Source organism: Coregonus clupeaformis, chromosome 34, assembly GCF_020615455.1.
Source record: "Coregonus clupeaformis isolate EN_2021a chromosome 34, ASM2061545v1, whole genome shotgun sequence".
Classification (NCBI taxonomy): Eukaryota; Metazoa; Chordata; class Actinopteri; order Salmoniformes; family Salmonidae; genus Coregonus; species Coregonus clupeaformis.
This window is the reverse complement of record NC_059225.1, coordinates 14,272,600-14,291,962: the sequence shown is the minus strand read 5'-3', so window position 1 is coordinate 14,291,962 and position 19,363 is coordinate 14,272,600. Positions and strand designations below refer to the sequence as shown.

The 19,363-nt window shown below is 43.8% G+C and overlaps 1 protein-coding gene across 4 annotated transcripts in view; it reads left to right on the top strand.

The window, feature by feature from the left end:
* The window catches only part of LOC121549853 (high affinity cAMP-specific 3',5'-cyclic phosphodiesterase 7A-like), a 34,450-nt gene that overhangs the window by 7,955 nt on the left and 7,132 nt on the right, over positions 1-19,363 (top strand). The window contains exons 1-3 of one of the 4 annotated variants that reach the window (XM_041861794.2): positions 7,248-7,342; positions 7,479-7,539; positions 13,218-13,304. In XM_041861794.2, the coding sequence (XP_041717728.2) occupies positions 7,533-7,539; positions 13,218-13,304 (94 nt within the window). In that variant the 5' untranslated portion in view covers positions 7,248-7,342; positions 7,479-7,532. Of the gene's footprint in view, positions 1-7,247; positions 7,343-7,478; positions 7,540-13,214; positions 13,305-19,363 lie in introns of those variants that run through there. The other 3 variants (XM_041861793.2, XM_041861791.2, XM_041861790.2) reach the window with 3 other exon arrangements.

Genomic DNA, 19,363 nt, shown 5'->3' with positions numbered 1-19,363 from the left:
TAATATCTCGAAGTGCTGTACAGAAACCCAGCCTAAAACCCCAAACAGCTAGTAATGCAGGTGTAGAAGCACGGTGGCTAGGAAAAACTCCCTAGATCATAGTTGAGTGTATATAAACTTCTGACCCACTGGGAATGTGATGAAAGAAATTAAAGCTGAAGTAAATCATTCTCTCTGCTATTATTCTGACATCTCACATTCTTAAAATAAACTGGTGATCCTAACTGACCTAAGACAGGGAATTTTTACTAGGATTAAATGTCAGGAATTGTGAAAAACTGAGTTTAAATGTATTTGGCTAAGGTGTATGTAAACTTCCGACTTCAACTGTATGTATGCAGACCCTTTACTCAGTACTTTGAAGCACCTTTGGTAGCGATTACAGCCTCGGGTCTTCTTGGGTATGACGCTACAAGCTTGGCACACCTTGTATTTGGGGAGTTTCTCCCATTCTTCTCTGCAGATCCTCTCAAGCTCTGTCAGGTTGGATGGGGAGCGTCGCTGCACAGCTATTTTCAGGTCTCTCCAGAGATGTTTGATCGGGTTCAAGTCCGGGCTCTGGCTGGGCCACTCAAGGACATTTAGAGACTTGTCCCGAAGCCACTCCTGCGTTGTCTTGGCTGTGTGCTTAGGGTTGTTGTCCTGTTGGAAGGTGAACCTTCGCCCCAGTCTGAGGCGTTCATCTTTCCCTCGATCCTGACTAGTCTCCCAGTCCCTACCGCTGAAAAACATCCCCACAACATGATGCTGCCACCACCATGCTTCAGCTTAGGGATGGTGCACACTTGGCATTCAGGCTTGGTTTCATTAGACCAGATAATCTTGTTTCTCATGGTCAGAGTCCTTTTAGGTGCCTTTTGGCAAACTCCAAGGGGTTTGTCGTGCCTTTTACTGAGGAGTGGCTTCCGTCTGGCCACTCTGCCATGAAGGCCTCTTTGGTGGAGTGCTGCATAGATGGTTGTCCTTCTGGAAGGTTCTCCCATCTCTACAGGGGAACTCTGGAGCTCTGTCAGTGACCATCAGGTTTTTGGTCACCTCCATGACCAAGGTCCTTCTCCCTCGATTGCTCCGTTTTGCCGGGTGGCCAGCTTTAGGAAGAGTCTTGGTGGTTCCAAACTTCTTCCATTAAGAATGATGGAGGACCTTCAATGCTGCAGACATTTTTTCGTACCCTTCCCCAGATCTGTGCCTCGACACAATCCTGTCTCTGAGCTCTACGGACAATTCCTTCGACCTCATGGCTTGGTTTTTGCTCTGACATGCACTGTTAACTGTTGGACCTTTATATAGACAGATGTGTGCCTTTCCAAATCATGTCCAATCAATTGAATTTACCACAGGTGGACTCCAATCAAGTTGTAGAAACTTCTCAAGGATGATCAATGGAAACAGGATGCACCTGAGCTCAATTTCGAGTCTCATAGCAAAGGGTCTGAATACTTATGTAAATAAGGTATTTCTGTCTTTTTAGTTCACTTTGTCATTATGGGGTATTGTGTGTAGATTGAGGGGGAAATTAAATAATGTAATCCACTTAAGAATAAGGCTGTAACGTAACAAAACGTGGGAAAAGGGGAAGGGTTCTGAATACTTTTCGAATGCAGAGTGTGAGTGTGTCCACACACCCCTCCTGTCCTGTTTGACGTGTGTGTGTGTGTGCTGGGGTTATGACCTCTAGTAGAGTGGAGGGTAATCCTGCCAGTTGGCTGCCAACTGACGTGATGAGTGACAGTACAGGCCAGCCTAGACACACCGGCAGCAGATGTCAGCCAAAGGTCTGTGTGTGTTTTATGAATGTGCGTGTGAGTAAGAAGGTTATATCCACTAGTTTGGGTTCTTTTGCGTATGGTTATGCCTGTCTGTGTTTATCTTTGTATGGGGGTTGTGTATGTGTTCCTCTGCACATTTAGCTGTGACATTGACATAGTGACCATACTAGCACACAAAGCCCAAACGTGCCCAAGCCAATGCCAGCATTGTGCTGTGTGTGTGTGTTGTGTACAGTACGTGTGTATTCATTCAGTGTGTGTGTTTTACAGTTAGGTGTGGCAGGGTGGGGTATCAGGGCATTTGACTTTGCCTTTATCCAAAGGTAGTACAAGGCTGCCATCCTTGTGTTGTGAGTATGGTGCCGTTCTGTATATGCCTCAGTGCCTCGCCCACACACACAGTGGATATTACTCACACACTAAGTGGCGGTGCTGTGTGTAAACACAGTGACATACTGCACCACATATTACCTACCATGACTCAAGCCTGTTTGCCAGACGGTAAAATATTAGCCTTGGATTGGCCGCCTCCGTCATGTGAGCTTAGACTTAGAGGACACTCGGTCAGAGTGAGACCGACACACCCAGAGAGAGCGAGTTTGTGTGTTTGTGTAATGGCCATGTACTCTTATAATCTCCAGTGGACTTGGTCACCCCTCAGAGCCTGGTTCCTCTCTAGGTTTCTTCCTAGGTTCCTGCCTTTCTAGGGAGTTTTCCTTTAGCCACCGTGCTTCTACATCTGCATTGCTTACTGTTTGGGGTTTTAGGCTGGGTTTCTGTATAGCACTTTATGACATCTGCTGATGTAATAAATGTAAATAAATGTGTGTGTGTGTGTACGAAAATGTATGCACTCACTAATGTAAGTCGTTCTGGATAAGAGCGCCGCTAAATTACAAAAATGTAAATGTGTGTGAAGGCTTGTAGGAGACCCAACCTGGGAGAATCTCAATTGCATACTCCTTGCAGCCTCTCTCCTCACCTCCTTCTCAAAACCCATTGGATGAGAAAGCCAGAGATCCCTCTCCTCTAATGGGTTTTGAGAGGGAGAGAGGAGTGGGGATACGAGGAGTATGCAATTGAGATTCTCCCCCTGATCCTTATCTGGGTTTATAAGTGGTTAGAGTTGGAGCTATCATGGTCCAAAGACACCAACACAGTCGTGAAGAGGGCATGACAACGCCTCAAAGATTTTGCATGGTCCATCAGCTTTTCAAAGTTCTACAGCTGCACCATCGAGAGCATCTTGACTGTATGGCAACTGCTTGGCATCCGACCGCAAGGCACTACAGAGGGCCAAGCTCCCTGGCATCCAGGACCTCTATACCAGGCGGTGTCAGAGGAAGGCCCAAAAAATGGTCAGACTCCAAGCCACAGACTGTTCTCTTTGCTACGGCACGGCAAGTGATACCAATGCACAAAGTCTGGAACCAACAGAACCCTGAACAGCTTCTACCCCAAATTCCAGAAAATGATGTCATGGCTTTAGAAGCTTCTGATAGGCTAATTTACATAATTTGAGTCAAATGGAGGTGTACCTGTGGATGTATTTCAAGGCCTACCTTCAAACTCAGTGCCTCTTTGCTTGACATCATGGGAAAATCAAAATAAATCAGCCAAGACCTCAGAAAAACAATTGTAGACCTCCACAAGTCTGGGTCATCCTTGGGAGCAATTTCCAAACGCCTGATGGTACCACGTTCATCTGTACAAACAATAATACGCAAGTATAAACACCATGGGACCACGCAGCCGTCATACCGCTCAGGAAGGAGACGTGTTCTGTCTCCTAGAGATGAACGTACTTTGGTGCGAAAAGTGCAAATCAATCCCAGAACAACAGCAAAGGACCTTGTGAAGATGCTGGAGGAAACAGGTACAAAAGTATCTATATCCACAGTAAAACGAGTCCTATATCGACATAACCTGAATGGCCGCTCAGCAAGGAAGAAGCCACTGCTCCAAAACCGCCATAAAAAAGCCAGACTACGGTTAGCAACTGCACTTGGGGACAAAGATCGTACTTTTTGGAGAAATGTCCTCTGCTCTGATGAAACAAAAATAGAACTGTTTGGCCAAAATGACCATCGGTATGTTTGGAGGAAAAAGGGGGTAGCTTTCAAGCCGAAGAACACTATCCCAACAGTGAAGCACGGGGGTGGCAGCATCATGCTGTGTGGGTGCTTTGCTGCAGGAGGGACTGGTGCACTTCACAAAATAGATGGCATCATGAGGAAGGAAAATGATTTGGATATATTGAAGCAACATCTCAAGACATCAGTCAGGAAGTTAAAGCTTGGTCGCAAATGGGTCTTTCAAATGGACAATGACCCCAAGCATTCTTCCAAAGTTGTGGCAAAATGGCTTAAGGACAACAAAGTCAAGGTATTGGAGTGGCCATCACAAAGCCCTGAACTCAATCCTATAGAACATTTGTGGGCAGAACTGAAAAAGTGTGTGTGAGCAAGGAGGCCTGCAAACCTGACTCAGTTACACCAGCTCTGTCAGGAGGAATGGGCCAAAATTCACCCAACGTATTGTGGGAAGCTTGTGGAAGGCTACCCGAAACGTTTGACCCAAGTTAAACAATTTAAAGGCAATGCTACCTAATACTAATTGAGTGTATGTAAACTTCTGACCCACTGGGAATGTGATGAAAGAAATAAAAGCTGAAATAAATCATTCTCTACTATTATTCTGACAAAGTGATCCTAACTGACCTAAAACAGGGAATTTTTACTAGGATTAAATGTCAGGAATTGTGAAAAACTGAGTTTAAATGTATTTGGCTAAGGTGTATGTAAACTTCAGACTTCAACTGTATGTACAGTACATAGCTACCTCAATTACCTCGTACCCCTGCACATCGACTCGCTACTGGTACTCCCTGTATATAGCCATGTTATTTTCTACTCCCTGTATATAGGCATGTTATTTTCTACTCCCTGTATATAGCCATGTTATTTTCTACTCCCTATATATAGCCATGTTATTGTTACTTGTTTATTAAAAAAATGTATTCACTGCGTATTTATTCCTTGTGTCACTATTTCTAGTTTATTTGTCATCTTATCTTTAACTCTGCATTGTTGGAAAAGGACCCGTAAGGAAGCATTTCACTGTTAGCCTACACCTGTTGTCTACGAAGCATGTGACCAATAAGATTTGATGTGTGTGTGTGTGTGTGTGTTATAGTGACAGTAGTTGATGAACTTTTCACCATAGCTTTACTACAGGACTGTTTTCAGATGGGACAAATGACAATAGGACCAGGCCAGAACAACCTGCTTAGACATTTGTTAATAATTGTATGAAAAATGTATGCACTCACTAACTGTAAGTCGCTCTGGATAAGAGCGTCTGCTAAATGACTAAAATGTAGATGTAATTGTAACGTGTGATTTAAGCCTCAATAAATTGATATTTCCAAAACCTCTACACATACTGCATTGTGGGAGAAAATGGCTTCAAAGCGTTTAAATTTTTTCCTTCGAGAGGAGAGCCCAGAGGGGATGGGAGAGAAAAGGAGGGATGTGTGTATATGAGAGAGGGAACGGTAATGGATAAAAATCATGGATACAAATGAGGCTGAGCTGATTGAAGTCACAGGCCTGAGTGGTCAGCCTGGTCTCATAGACTAGACGTAACATAGTACATGTAATACCGGGACACTCAAATTAGTAGTGAGACTGACTCACCTTTCCATAGAAAGGTCATAATAGTTTGTAGGCCAAACCATTCGGACGCTACAGAAGATTTTGTGAGAAGACTGATTTACGGGATGCCTCATGGTCTGACAAATACCGCTCTAGCTCTTCCACCTTTCGCTGCAGATGCGTATGGTCCACATCAGCGGATGCGGTGGATTGAGACGCAGCTCATGCAAGAAACCCCCCCCATCTCTAGCTTCAAATGACGGATTTTGATGGGGATTTTTTAATTATTATGCTAATTAGATTTCCGCGGGCCGCGCACATCAACTCTAGGGGGTTAATGGCAAAAATGAAAGTAGGGTGGTTGGTCGCGTGGATGGGTGGGCATAAGGTTGCGAGTTCAAATCTCATCACACACAACTTTAGCATTTTAGCTACTTTGCAACTACTTAGCATGTTAGCTAACCCTTCCCCTAACCTTAACCCTTTTAGCTAACCTTAACCCTTTTAGCTAACCCTTCCCCTAACCTTAACCCTTTTAGCTAACCCTTCCCTTAACCTTAACCCCTAGCCTAGCTAACGGTAACCACCTAGGTAGAATCCGTAAGGTATCATACGTTCTGCAAATTCGTAAGCTATTGTACGTTTTGCGAATTCGTAACATTTAATATGAATTGTAATTTGTAACATATCATGCAAAACGGGTGATGGTAATCCACAAATGAATACAAACCATACGAAACATAACATACCAAATTCAATGGGAGGGATCGGATTTACGTACAAAATAATATGAAATGCTCTGAGACCAGGTTGGAGTGGTGTGCCATATGGGGACACCCTGCCTGCCTGCCTAGCTGGCCAGAGGAGAGGACAGTCCAGAGCATAGCCTGCCCAGCCCTGGAGACTAGGTTTCGAGGGGTGTGTGTGTGGTGCAAGGAGAGGTGAGCCAAGGCCATGCCCAGGCCTGAGTGTGTCTGTCTGCGGGTGATAGCCAGGCTGGGGTGACAGCAGGTTGAGGATATCCCTTGGTTAGGTCCTCTCTCATGTTACTGCAAACTGCTGAGTAGGGCCAGGCACCAATATACACATACTAGGCCTATATATACACACAGCATGATCTAGTATTGTCCTAGGTCTACATTTGTGTGCATTTTAGACAATGTTTTCCTTCTTTTGGCTATATGAATACTCTTACCCTCTCAGTCCCAGTCGGAAGGAATGCCTGGTCTGTCTCACCTTCTCATTTTCTGTGTATGTTCTTCACTCTCTCCTCCCCCTTCTCTCTTTCCATCTCTCGTGCTTGGTAAGCCTAGAGAGTCAGTGGGAGTGTCTTCTGCTGCTGTCCTAATCAGCAAGCAGCTTTGCTCTATCGTCACGGTAACAAGGAGCCTATTACTGGGGGAAACTAGGTATGATTAAGTCTAAGGTTTTACCAGATGGACAACTCAACTCTGTCTGGAGCGGCATGTTCCCCTACACCAGGGCTTGCTGACCTTGTTCCTGGAGAGCTACCGTCCTGTAGGTTTTTGTTCCCAACCCTAATCTAGCGCACCTGATTCTGATAATTTGCTGGTTGATAAACTGAATCAGGTTAATTATAACTGGGGTTGCAGCGAAAACCTACAGGAGGGTAGCTCTCCAGGAACAGGGTTGGAGAGCCCTGCTCTACACACAGTACAGAGTCTCTCACACCATAACTCTATCTCTCATACACCACACAATCTGTGTGAGTGTTTGTGTGTGGGTACGCAGCATGCGTGTTTCCCGCGCTAGCTGATAAACAGAGGGTGGGTGTGTGCTATCAAACAGATGAGACTCTGTGTGACCGTGTGAGGAAACTCTTTATTCGTTTAACGCAACAGTTCAACAGCCTACAGTCCTCCGTATGGACCTCACCCCAAATGACTTCAGTAACCAGTAGGCCAACACTATCTGTATTATTCAACTGTTGAATGTCATTCTTTGTATATTTCTCTGGTGCTCTACTGACTGTCTCGGAAGCATTCATGTTTAGCAAAATACAACTTTTTCCTCTCTCTTCCTTCTCCTCCAGAGACGAGGGGCCATCTCTTACGACAGCTCAGATCAGACCGCTCTGTACATTCGTATGCTCGGTAAGTACTACCCACTGTCACATACACATCACATACAGGACAGAACAACTTATGCTAGTTACTGTTAGCACTGCCCACTGTCCCCATACTCACTCAGCAGTACCACCAGCAGTTTTGTTCTAGCACAACTAGCATTCCACTACTAGCAACTGTAAGTACTGCTCAACGTGCCCACATTCAGAATGAACAGGCATCTGGCCTCTAGATTGCACCAAGGAAAGGAAACAATTTCTCAAATAATTTTCTGTTATTGTTTTTGCCACGTTATATAACTTGAGTAACAATGTGAGAAAGGGATACATAAGTTGAGAAACACGAGAGGGATGGATATTAACATAGACATTACAGACCTACATGCATACATACATTACTACATACAGTATCCATGTGCCTTAACTAGGTCAGATAGAGGAGTGGTGTTTTATTAGTTTATTTAAAGCAAACTTTGCTGTTTGCTTGAGTCATTTGAGATGGAAGGGAGTTCCTTGTGATCATGGCTCTATATAAAACTGTGTGTTGCCTTGAATTCGAGATGAAAAGAGACATTGAAAGAGAGATAGATAGCTGGAGAGTAGATCCTGTCGTCTGATCCCTATACTATGAATTAGGTTTGAGGAGTTACCGAGGTAACTCTTGAGTTCAACTTAGGATAACGGGTACCACGAAAGTGGCTCACCTTTTAGTAAGGTACATTTCTATGGCAACGAATTCTTCAGAACTAACCTGCTCCGTGGCAGGCTAACTCGGGGCTAACTCCATTTATCCTGAATGAAGTCTCTGAGCCGTGAGTTGAGGACCAATTAAGTAATTTTCCCTCCCTCTCGCAAAGATTGCGTCATCATCCCCTTCATTTGAGGAAGATGACTGATTCAATATTTTATTAATCAAATGTTTTTTTGTGTTAAAAAATGTTAAACTACCTATCACATTACACATTAGTAATCATATAATTAATTTGAAACTTCCCGCACAGTAAGACTTTATGACTTAATACAATTATGGGTGGGAAAAAAAGGTGCTTGTGCACACCAAAGTCAGCATTAACGATAAGTAATAACATAAAGAGGGCACTTCTAAAAGCCCATCTCACACCACCGCCTGCTGAATTGTCTTTCATTTTGATTTCGGCACAAATGAAAATGTCACCGACTCGCCCATGGATTGATGTTTCAGCATTGCCTCAATGAAGAGTTCGGCGTTCGACTAGCCGTGTGCGACATGCACGCGCCGTTACAGGCCTGCTAGAGTTGGCGGCAGGTGGACAAGCAATATCCACCATCGTAGTATGGTTGAAGCCTGAGCTGGAATGTGAAGCTAACTGAATTTGGCTAGCTTTAGAAAACCCTGAGGAGATCTAGCTTCCTCTGTAGTATACCCCTCAGGTCAATCCCTGGTCCCTTTGATAATCTTACCATCACATAAGGCTTAAGTGATGAATGCTTCTGTCCTGGCCAGCTGTCGGTCCACAGTATTAAGCCTTTCTTTGAATTTTTATCAGATCTTCTGAGGCAGAGATCTAATTTTGTGTCCTGCTGGGCCCATAGGCCTCTGGAATGTTCTAGGCCCTCTGTATGGATGCCAGGAGTCCACTCTACTTAGACCAGTGTGGGTGCTTGTCTGTGTGGTTGATGTTTGTAACAGTCTCTCCTGTCTTGTTGGTATGTACACTTAGTACCATGAGACTGGCTAGCTGAAAGCTATGATCCCTTTTTGATGTCACTTGTTAAATCCACTTCAATCAGTATAGATGAAGGGGAGAAGATGGTTAAAGAATGATTTCTAAGCCTTGAGACAATTGAGACATGGATTGTGTATGTGTGCCATTCAGAGGGTGAATGGGCAAGACAAAAGATTGAAGTGCCTTTGAACAGGGTATGGTAGTAGGTGCCAGGCACACCGGTTTGAGTGTGTCAAGAACTGCAACGCTGCTGGGTTTTTCACGCTCAACAGTTTCCTGTGTGTATCAAGAATGATCCAACAACCAAAGGACATCTAGCCAACTTGACACAACTGTTAGATGCATTGGTGTCAACATGGGCCAGCATCCCTGTGGAACGCTTTCGCCACCTTGTAGCGTCCGTGCCCCGACGAATTGAGGCTGTGCTAAGGGCAAGGTGTTCCTAATGTTTTGTACACTCAGTTTATGTGGGTTATGCTATCTGCACTGCCACACAACAATTGGGGATAACGTTTATGGAATTGAATTAGATTTAGCCCTGCCTACTACTGGGAGTCACAGTCTAGCAAACCGGATCATACCAAAACAGAGTAGACTCTTATGTGGGGACACATGGCCTATTCTGTTCAATGATGTATATAAACCCTGGATTGCTGATGCTATGTATTGGCCAATGAGAGGCTTTGAAGCCACCGGTCGGCCATATTGGCACTCCCCAGTAGGAGCAGTCATCCATAGGAATGAATGGAATTCTACAGTATTTCAATTAAATGTTTCAATGACAAAATTGCATGTAATTAAGTATTTTTCTGTTCTAGTGGGGACTGTAACATTAGTACTCTCTAAAAAGTATACTTTAAGGATAAAAAATATATATAATTTATTTAAATGTTTAGCTCACATAACATTTTAAAAGTGTAAATATTAACTTTAGAAGCCTTTTAAACCTTGAATACACTACACATTTGCATTTCCTGCTGTGCAGGAAATCCTGCACAACAGGGTGAACAAATTAAGATCCTACACCTGTAGTATTTTAGGATTATATGTTGTTGGAAGATAATAAAAGTTTGACAAAAACCCACACCGATTACTGACCTCACACTAGTTCAAAAAATCTGAAAACAATCTAAATCATTAGCTAGTTTGCTTCAGCATGAAGCTTAACTCAACGACTTAACAATTGATTTGCTGCTACTAGCTTTCCCCTGATAATCTCTGGCTCTAGTATTAGCCCTACTTTGAGAGCATGTGTTTGTGTGGAGTCAGTGGATATTACAGTTGTTGTTAAGAGGTGCAGCAGGGTTCCAGTTTAGGATATGCTGGCTATTTGCCAGGGTCTGTGATACGTTCCTAGGCCAGTCTGATCTGTTGCTGTGTTGTCATACAATGGGTTTAAGAGCATTAATGTAGAGGTCAGGGTACATGGGTAATCAACTGTCTGACCCGTATTCCCCCCAGCTCAAGGCCTGTTGGCATGCAGAATGGAAAAACTTGACTCTATGCATCTCATCGCACACACACACAACTACTTGGCATTGCATCAGTGTGAGAGAGTGGAAGAGTTTGTTTACACCATACATAACCTTGTATATTTTCATTTAATCTGTGAATGCTGTGTAAGCTATATGTAATGTGACCATCCATTACTTCCATTTAATGGTAATTCCCAGTTTTGCTATTTTGCTAGGGGCTTTTGTTATATTCAAACAGCTGTTCCCAAGTAAGTAGCATGCTGGTGGGAGACTGACTGTACAGTACTGTATGACTTGATCTAATGTACAAATCAGTACTGAAGAGCTGCATTAGTCTGTCAGTCTGACTCCTCTAGAAGACTAGTATTGACTGGGTTGCCTGGGCCAGTGCCATAGTACCATAACGAGACTGTCAGCACTCGCCTCTGAGTATAAAGCACAAACCTGTCTACTCTACTGTGTGTTACTGTAGGTCGCTATGTTGCTCCTAGCCTGTCTGACTACCAATACTAGTGTTACTGTAGGTCGCTATGTTGCTCCTAGCCTGTCTGACTACCAATACTAGTGTTACTGTAGGTCTCTCTGCTGTTCCTAGCCTGTCTGACTACCAATACCAGTGTTACTGTAGGTCGCTATGTTGTTCCTAGCCTGTCTGACTACCAATACCAGTGTTACTGTAGGTCTCTATGTTGCTCCTAGCCTGTCTGACTACCAATACTAGTGTTACTGTAGGTCGCTATGTTGCTCCTAGCCTGTCTGACTACCTATACTAGTGTTACTGTAGGTCGCTATGTTGCTCCTAGCCTGTCTGACTACCAATACTAGTGTTACTGTAGGTTTCTCTGCTGCTCCTAGCCTGTCTGACTACCTATACTAGTGTTACTGTAGGTCGCTATGTTGCTCCTAGCCTGTCTGACTACCAATACTAGTGTTACTGTAGGTCGCTATGTTGCTCCTAGCCTGTCTGACTACCAATACTAGTGTTACTGTAGGTCGCTATGTTGCTCCTAGCCTGTCTGACTACCAATACTAGTGTTACTGTAGGTTTCTCTGCTGCTCCTAGCCTGTCTGACTACCAATACTAGTGTTACTGTAGGTCGCTATGCTGCTCCTAGCCTGTCTGACTACCAATACCAGTGTTACTGTAGCCCTGCCTGGCATGGCATTGCATGCTCAGCTGTCAGCTGTTCCTAGCTCTTTTAGGCTGTGTTAACACAGGCAGCCCAATTCTGATGTTTTTTTTTTCACTAATAGGTCTGTTGACCAATAAGATCTGATGTGAAGAAATCTGATGTGATTGGTCAAAAGACCAATTAGTGGAGAAAGTATCAGAATTGAGCTGTCTTTGTTAACACAGCCTTGGTGGTCTACAAGCTGCCTCCCTTTGAAGATTGAGAGAGCGTGAAAGTGTTTGTGTGTGTGTGAGAGACAGAGGAGAGCCTGTGTGTGTGTGTGTGTGTGTGTAGGAGAGCTCATTTTCCACTGTATGTTCCATGACTCTTGAGGATGTGTGTGTTGCATCTGAGTATAAAGCACAAACCTGTCTACTCTACTGTAGGTCGCTCTGCTGCTCCTAGCCTGTCTGACTACCAATACTAGTGTTACTGTAGGTCGCTCTGCTGCTCCTAGCCTGTCTGACTACCAATACTAGTGTTACTGTAGGTCGCTATGTTGCTCCTAGCCTGTCTGACTACCAATACTAGTGTTACTGTAGGTCGCTATGTTGCTCCTAGCCTGTCTGACTACCAATACTAGTGTTACTGTAGCCCTGCCTGGCATGACATTGCATGCTCAGCTGTCAGCTGTTCCTAGCTCTTTTACATTTACATTTTAGCAGACGCTCTTATCCAGAGCGACTTACAGTTAGTGAATACATATTATTATTTTTATACTGGCCCCCTGTGGGAATCGAACCCACAACCCTGGCGTTGCAAACGCCATGCTCTATCAACTGAGCTACATCCCTGCCGGCCATTCCCTCCCCTACCCTGGACGACGCTGGGCCAATTGTGCGCCGCCCATGAGTCTCCCGGTCGCGGCCGGCTGCGACAGAGCCTGGATTCTAGTGGCACAGTTAGCACTGCGATGCAGTGCCTTAGACCACTGCGCCACTCAGGAGTTGTTAACACAGGCAGCCCAATTCTGATATTGTTTTTCACTAATAGGTCTGTTGATCAATAAGATCTGATGTGAAGAAATCTGATGTGATTGGTCAAAAGACCAATTAGTGGAAAAAAGTATCAGAATTGAGCTGTCTTTGTTAACACAGCCTTGGTGGTCTACAAGCTGCCTCCCTTTGAAGATTTAGAGAGCGTGAAAGTGTTTGTGCGTGTGCGTGTGCGTGTGCGTGTGTGCGTGTGCGTGTGTGCGTGTGTGCGTGTGTGCGTGTGTGCGTGTGTGCGTGTGTGCGTGTGTGCGTGTGTGCGTGTGTGTGTGTGTGTGTGTGTGTGTGTGGGAAGGACAGCTCATTTTCCACTGTATGTTCCATGACTCTTGAGGATGTGTGTGTTGCTTCCCTCTAGGAGATGTGAGAGTGAGAAGTCGGGTAGGATTTCAACCAGAAGAAAAAGGTTCCCACTTGTACCTGTGCATTGACTTCCGCACCCTACACTGTGAGTATGAACCATGAAAAAACCTTCCATTCCTCACTATCTGCCTTAGAGGCTTTTCTCATTGACGAAAGTTGAAGGAGAGGCAGCGCGATGACATTTCAATTGAAATAATATGTAAATAACTTTTCATTTAACAGTAGCAAAGGAATGTCATGTGCCGCGAGAGCGTTTGGCGCTTGGCAACGGACATTTGCTGTAAATATCCCTACATAGCCACTAGCCAGTATGCTTCAACTTTGCAATCGACTTTTCATCTTAACCATATTACACATTTGAAAAAAATTTAACCAAACCACATTACACTCTTGAATAATGCAACAATTCACAAGCATGTGTAGACAATAAAGGATTTATTTTCTAGTCTGTAGGCTACTCGTTACATTTTAGCTTCAAGACAAAAGCACAGAGTTGCTAACAGCATGTCTTCATCAAGTAACGTTAGCCTATCAAAAATGTAAGATAAGGCCAACTACCCCTCTCATACCAATATAAAGGTACAGTAGGTCTACCTTACAACATTACAAGTAAGGCTTCATTTTGTTCAATATCATGGAAATCATTTGTTGTACATGTGGTAAAAGCAAATTGCGACTGAAAACGTGGGTATAATATATATATATATATATATATATATATATACACTGCTCAAAAAAATAAAGGGAACACTTAAACAACACAATGTAACTCCAAGTCAATCACACTTCTGTGAAATCAAACTGTCCACTTAGGAAGCAACACTGATTGACAATAAATTTCACATGCTGTTGTGCAAATGGAATAGACAACAGGTGGAAATTATAGGCAATTAGCAAGACACCCCCAATAAAGAAGTGGTTCTGCAGGTGGTGACCACAGACCACTTCTCAGTTCCTATGCTTCCTGGCTGATGTTTTGGTCACTTTTGAATGCTGGTGGTGCTTTCACTCTAGTGGTAGCATGAGACGGAGTCTACAACCCACACAAGTGGCTCAGGTAGTGCAGCTCATCCAGGATGGCACATCAATGCGAGCTGTGGCAAGAAGGTTTGCTGTGTCTGTCAGCGTAGTGTCCAGAGCATGGTGGCGCTACCAGGAGACAGGCCAGTACATCAGGAGACGTGGAGGAGGCCGTAGGAGGGCAACAACCCAGCAGCAGGACCGCTACCTCCGCCTTTGTGCAAGGAGGAGCAGGTGGAGCACTGCCAGAGCCCTGCAAAATGACCTCCAGCAGGCCACAAATGTGCATGTGTCTGCTTAAACGGTCAGAAACAGACTCCATGAGGGTGGTATGAGGGCCCGACGTTCACAGGTGGGGGTTGTGCTTACAGCCCAACACCGTGCAGGACGTTTGGCATTTGCCAGAGAACACCAATATTGGCAAATTCGCCACTGGCGCCCTGTGCTCTTCACAGATGAAAGCAGGTTCACACTGAGAACATGTGACAGATGTGACAGAGTCTGGAGACGCCATGGAGAACGTTCTGCTGCCTGCAACATCCTCCAGCATGACCGGTTTGGCGGTGGGTCAGTCATGGTGTGGGGTGGCATTTCTTTGGGGGGCCGCACAGCCCTCCATGTGCTCGCCAGAGGTAGCCTGACTGCCATTAGGTACCGAGATGAGATCCTCAGACCCCTTGTGAGACCATATGCTGGTGCGGTTGGCCCTGGGTTCCTCCTAATGCAAGACAATGCTAGACCTCATGTGGCTGGAGTGTGTCAGCAGTTCCTGCAAGAGGAAGGCATTGATGCTATGGACTGGCCCGCCCGTTCCCCAGACCTGAATCCAATTGAACACATCTGGGACATCATGTCTCGCTCCATCCACCAACGCCACGTTGCACCACAGACTGTCCAGGAGTTGGCAGATGCTTTAGTTCAGGTCTGGGAGGAGATCCCTCAGGAGACCATCCGCCACCTCATCAGGAGCATGCCCAGGCGTTGTAGGGAGGTCATACAGGCACGTGGAGGCCACACACACTACTGAGCCTCATTTTGACTTGTTTTAAGGACATTACATCAAAGTTGGATCAGCCTGTAGTGTGGTTTTCCACTTTAATTTTGAGGGTGACTCCAAATCCAGACCTCCATGGGTTGATACATTTGATTTCCATTGATCATTTTTGTGTGATTTTGTTGTCAGCACATTCAACTATGTAAAGAAAAAAGTATTTAATAAGATTATTTCATTCATTCAGATCTATGATGTGTTGTTTAAGTGTTCCCTTTATTTTTTTGAGCAGTGTATATACAGTGAGGGAAAAAAGTATTTGATCCCCTGCTGATTTTGTACGTTTGCCCACTGACAAATACATGATCAGTCTATAATTTTAATGGTAGGTTTATTTGAACAGTGAGAGACAGAATAACAACAACAAAATCCAGAAAAACGCATGTCAAAAATGTTATAAATTGATTTGCATTTTAATGAGGGAAATAAGTATTTGACCCCTCTGCAAAACATGACTTAGTACTTGGTGGCAAAACCCTTGTTGGCAATCACAGAGGTCAGACGTTTCTTGTAGTTGGCCACCAGGTTTGCACACATCTCAGGAGGGATTTTGTCCCACTCCTCTTTGCAGATCTTCTCCAAGTCATTAAGGTTTCGAGGCTGAGGTTTGGCAACTCGAATCTTCAGCTCCCTCCACAGATTTTCTATGGGATTAAGGTCTGGAGACTGGCTAGGCCATTCCAGGACCTTAATGTGCTTCTTCTTGAGCCACTCCTTTGTTGCCTTGGCCATGTGTTTTGGGTCATTGTCATGCTGGAATACCCATCCACGACCCATTTTCAATGACCTGGCTGAGGGAAGGAGGTTCTCACTCAAGATTTGACGGTACATGGCCCCGTCCATCGTCCCTTTGATGCGGTGAAGTTGTCCTGTCCCCTTAGCAGAAAAACACCCCCAAAGAATAATGTTTCCACCTCCATGTTTGACGGTGGGGATGGTGTTCTTGGGGTCATAGGCAGCATTCCTCCTCTTCCAAACACGGCAAGTTGAGTTGATGCCAAATAGCTCCATTTTGGTCTCATCTGACCACAACACTTTCACCCAGTTCTCCTCTGAATCATTCAGATGTTCATTGGCAAACTTCAGACGGGCCTGTAAGTGTGCTTTCTTGAGCAGGGGGACCTTGCGGGCGCTGCAGGATTTCAGTCCTTCACGGTGTAGTGTGTTACCAATTGTTTTCTTGGTGACTATGGTCCCAGCTACCTTGAGATCATTGACAAGATCCTCCCGTGTAGTTCTGGGCTGATTCCTCACCGTTCTCATGATCATTGCAACTCCACGAGGTGAGATCTTGCATGGAGCCCCAGGCCGAGGGAGATTGACAGTTATTTTGTGTTTCTTCCATTTGCGAATAATCGCACCAACTGTTGTCACCTTCTCACCAAGCTGCTTGGTGATGGTCTTGTAGCCCATTCCAGCCTTGTGTAGGTCTACAATCTTGTCCCTGACATCCTTTTAGAGCTCTTTGGTCTTGGCCATGGTGGAGAGTTTGGAATCTGATTGACTCCCTTTAAGAGTGTGCTCCTAATCTCGGCTCGTTACCTGTATAAAAGACACCTGGGAGCCAGAAATCTTTCTGATTGAGAGTGGTTCAAATACTTATTTCCCTCATTAAAATGCAAATCAATTTATAACATTTCTTTCTGGATTTTTTTGTTGTTATTCTGTCTCTCACTGTTCAAATAAACCTACTATTAAAATTATAGACTGATCATTTCTTTGTCAGTGGGCAAACGTACAAAATCAGCAGGGGATCAAATACTTTTTTTCCCTCACTGTATATATATATATACAGCTCTGGAAAAAATTAAAAGACCACAGCAAAAATATAAGTTTCTCTGGTTTTACTATTTATAGGTATGTGTTTGGGTGAAATTAACATTTTTGTTTTATTCTATAAACTACTGACAACATTTCTCCCAAATTCCAAATAAAAATATTGTCATTTAGAGCATTTATTTGCAGAAAATGACAACTGGTCAAAATAACAAAAAATATGCAGTTTTGTTAGACCTCGAATAATGCAAAGAAAATAAGTTCATGTTAATTTTTAAACAACACAATACTAATGTTTTAACTAAGGAAGAGTTCAGAAATCAATATTTGGTGGAATAACCGTCATTTTCAATCACAGCTTTCATGCGTCTTGGCATGCTCTCCACCAGTCTTTCACATTGATGTTGGGTGACTTTATGCCTCTCCTGGCACAGAAATTCAAGCAGCTCGGCTTTGTTTGATGGCTTGTGACCATCCATCTTCCTCTTGATCACATTCCAGAAGTTTTCAATGGGGTTCAGGTCTGGAGATTGGGCTGGCCATGACAGGGTTTTGATCTGGTGGTCCTCCATCCACACCTTGATTGACCTGGCTGTGTGGCATGGCGCATTGTCCTGCTGGAAAAACCAATCCTCAGAGTTGGGGAACAATGTCAGAGCAAAAGGAAGCAAGTTTTCTTCCAGGACAACCTTGTAGGTGGCTTGATTCATGCGTCCTTCACAAAGACAAATCTGCCCGATTCCAGCATTGCTGAAGCACCCCCAGATCATCACCGATCCTCCACCAAATTTCACAGTGGGTGCGAGACTGTGGCTTGTAGGCCTCTCCAGGTCTCCGTCTAACCATTAGGCGACCAGGTGTTGGGTAAAGCTGAAAATTGGACTCATCAGATAAGATTACCTTACTCCAGTCCTCTACGGCCCAATCCTAATGGTATTTTGCAAACTTCAGCCTGGCTCTTCTTTGCTTCTCATTGATGAAGGGCTTTTTTCTAGCTTTGCACGACTTCAGCCCTGCCCCTAGGAGACTGTTTTGAAACGTCCTCGCTGTGCACTTCACCCCAGCTGCCGTTTGCCATTATTTTTGTAGGTCACTTGATGTCATCCTACGGTTGTTGAGTGACATTCGAATAAGTTGGCGGTCATCCCGGTCAGTAGAGAGTCGTTTTCGCCCTCTGCCGGTCTGTAGCTTTGTTGTCCCCAATGTCTGCTGCTTGACCTTGTTCTTATGAACTGTCGTCTTTGAAATTTTAAGGATGGAAGCAACCTGACGCAAACTGTATCCCTCTGCCAGTAAAGCCAGAATTTAACCCTTCTTTTCCTCACTCAAAACTTTCCTTTTCAACTCTTTTGGCATGGTCAATAGTTATTTTTTTTATTAATATTACTTTTGAGGTACTATTAGCACTGTTTTTGCCATCCAGCTGGTCCTATTGCAAGAGGATAGTGATGACCACAGCAGTGGTTTTTATACTTTTCCTCGTTAAATAAGATTTGGTTCAGGTGATCACCTAATCAGTACCTAATTCAGTAGAATGAGGTGTGCCTGTGTTGGAATTCAACAGACACTGGAATGGAATGGCTGTCATACATGTAGAGATGCTGATTTAAGATATATTTGCAGTGGTCTCTTAATTTTTTCCAGAGCTGTATGTATGTATGTGTGTGTGTGTGTGTGTGTGTGTGTGTGTGTGATATATATATATATATATATATATATATATATAAAACAAATACATACATATATATATATATATATATATATATATATATATATATACATATACATATCCTTTAAAAAAAGATATTTCCCTTCATTACTTTCCAACCCCACCACCCCTTCCCTAATTGGAGTAAACTAGTGAACAACAATGCTTAGGCCTCTACTTCCAGCTTATACATACTATATACATTTTATGGACACAGTCAATTTTACAACAATTCTATTTGTTTGTTTTTACTCCTGAACTTCCTCTACCCTCAACCTCCAATCATTTTCATCATGTCCATCCGGTTTGCTTCTATAAATAATATGCCATGTCTTTCTAACTGTGCTCTTTCACAAAAGCTCTCAACCTATATACTTCTCATGGACACTATATGCTTTACGTTAGTTATCTTGTTGTTATTAGTTGTTGTTATTAGTCCCATCCTTCAGCTCCATTCAACACCTCCCATCTTTCTCTTAACACCATCAATATTGGATTTCTATTTGCCATATATTTTTCAACTGTGATGTTTCACAAAAGTTCTGAACCCTTCTATTCTCATTGTTTCTACAGATTGTAAATTGAAAAT